We start from the raw sequence: 1,809 nt of genomic DNA on the forward strand, positions 1-1,809 counted from the left end.
AGAGACGGGGTTTCACCATGTTGACCAGGATGGTCTCGATCTCTTGACCTCGTGATCCACCCGCCTCGGCCTCCCAAAGTGCTGGGATTACAGGCTTGAGCCACCGCGCCCGGCAAATTTCATTTCATTTAATTTTAGCAAACATTTATTAAAATGCACTTCCATGTGTCACTTAGTGTAATTGCTGCCAGTTTTGCCTAAATAATTATTTCATCACATTTTTTTGATTGCATAGTAGTACTACACCATAATGAAAATTATAGCTATTTTTTATATCTTTTTTTGGTTTTAGTACTGGTCATTTTTTTTAAAACTGAATTTTTATTAAGCAGATTATACTGTAAGCTTTTGAGTACAAAATTGTAGTACACCAGTATTTGCAAGAAAAAGCTTAGTCTCATTACTTTAGTATTGACATGGAAGTGTGGGTAATAGCTTAATTTTATTTTTATATTTGTATGCTACAACGAATAAAGTAGTTTGTACTTTGGGAAGTTATTACACCTTAGAGTTTAGTATGGACTCTTCCATTGATGACTTAATGACTAAGTGCATCAAATAAGTATTTGGATGTTAGTGATCATGATGAGGATGATGAATGCTATCTTTTAATAAACAGATAATTATTAAATAGCTACCATATTAGAGTAGAATTGCTTTTTACTGTTCATTCTTCTGAAATCCTCAAAAGGAAGTTTAATATCATATTTTTACCAGAAATTATCATTAACGGCTAGCCTCATGCTTACTGAGAAATGCTTGTAGACTCTAGGTTAAATTCTGAATAATTTGTGGAAAAAAATATTTAAAGAATTTAGAAAAAAGGCTGTCAGCCCTAAAGAAAAAAATAATAATGTTAGATATACTTAATGCCAAATCACTAAAATGTGAGTTTAAAATATTTTGATGAATTGTCAGGATTGGTGGTAATTTTGGAATGTTCTTCATAAATGCTATTGTCACTTTGGACAATGGTTTGTTAATGCTTTCATATGGATATCATTTATACTTGCTACTGGATCCCTATCATATATAGAGAGGAGACACAGTAAAGTCTTAGAAGTAATTTAAGAAAATCTTTTTTTTGGCTATTTTTGTGGTGGTGGGGGGACTACGGTGAATTTCTGCTTCATTATAAATCTGTTCTTTTGTTACTATAGGGTTCAGATGACTGTTTAGTAAAAATTTGGGCTACAGATGATGGACGCCTTCTTGCTACGCTTCGTGGACACTCTGCTGAAATTTCTGATATGGCTGTTAACTATGAAAACACTCTTATTGCCGCAGGCAGCTGTGATAAGGTGGTAAGAGTATGGTGTCTTCGAACTTGTGCACCGGTTGCAGTCCTTCAGGGACATTCAGCCTCTATTACTTCCATACAGGTAAGAAAAGTGATAAAATTTAGCTCAAACATATGTAATAAAGGTGAGAATTCTCTCATTTCATATTACATTATATAGATAATAGCTCAAAGAATAGCAAGAGAAAAATGCTTTCTTCTGGACTTTGCTCCTGCCCTGCAGAAAGGTATTATTTTTAAGTTCCTTTTTCATATAATTTTCTTTTTTAAAAAAATAAATAAAAAGATGATTCTATAAATAGAGTGAGACATCTTATTTGTGTTTGTTAAGTAGAGAGAAAACCTGTAAATGCCTTACGAGCACACTATTTCCTGTTGAATATAAACAGATTCTAACTTGAATATTGGCATACCTTGTATTAATATTTAATGCAAGATGTTTGCCAGTCAGATTTAGTATGTGTCTGTGTTAAGGTTAATTGAGAGAAATTTTTTTTTTTTTTTTTTTT

General features: G+C 32.4%; 1 protein-coding gene across 1 annotated transcript in view; it reads left to right on the forward strand.

Annotated features, from left to right (window-relative positions):
- The window catches only part of BRWD3 (bromodomain and WD repeat domain containing 3), a 128,875-nt gene that overhangs the window by 60,594 nt on the left and 66,472 nt on the right, over window positions 1-1,809 (forward strand). The window contains exon 8 of the mRNA XM_017519568.2: window positions 1,161-1,382. Within this exon, the coding sequence (XP_017375057.1) occupies window positions 1,161-1,382 (222 nt within the window). The remainder of the gene's footprint in view (window positions 1-1,160; window positions 1,383-1,809) is intronic.

Source organism: Cebus imitator, unplaced genomic scaffold (assembly GCF_001604975.1).
Source record: "Cebus imitator isolate Cc_AM_T3 unplaced genomic scaffold, Cebus_imitator-1.0 Scaffold756, whole genome shotgun sequence".
Lineage (NCBI taxonomy): Eukaryota > Metazoa > Chordata > Mammalia > Primates > Cebidae > Cebus > Cebus imitator.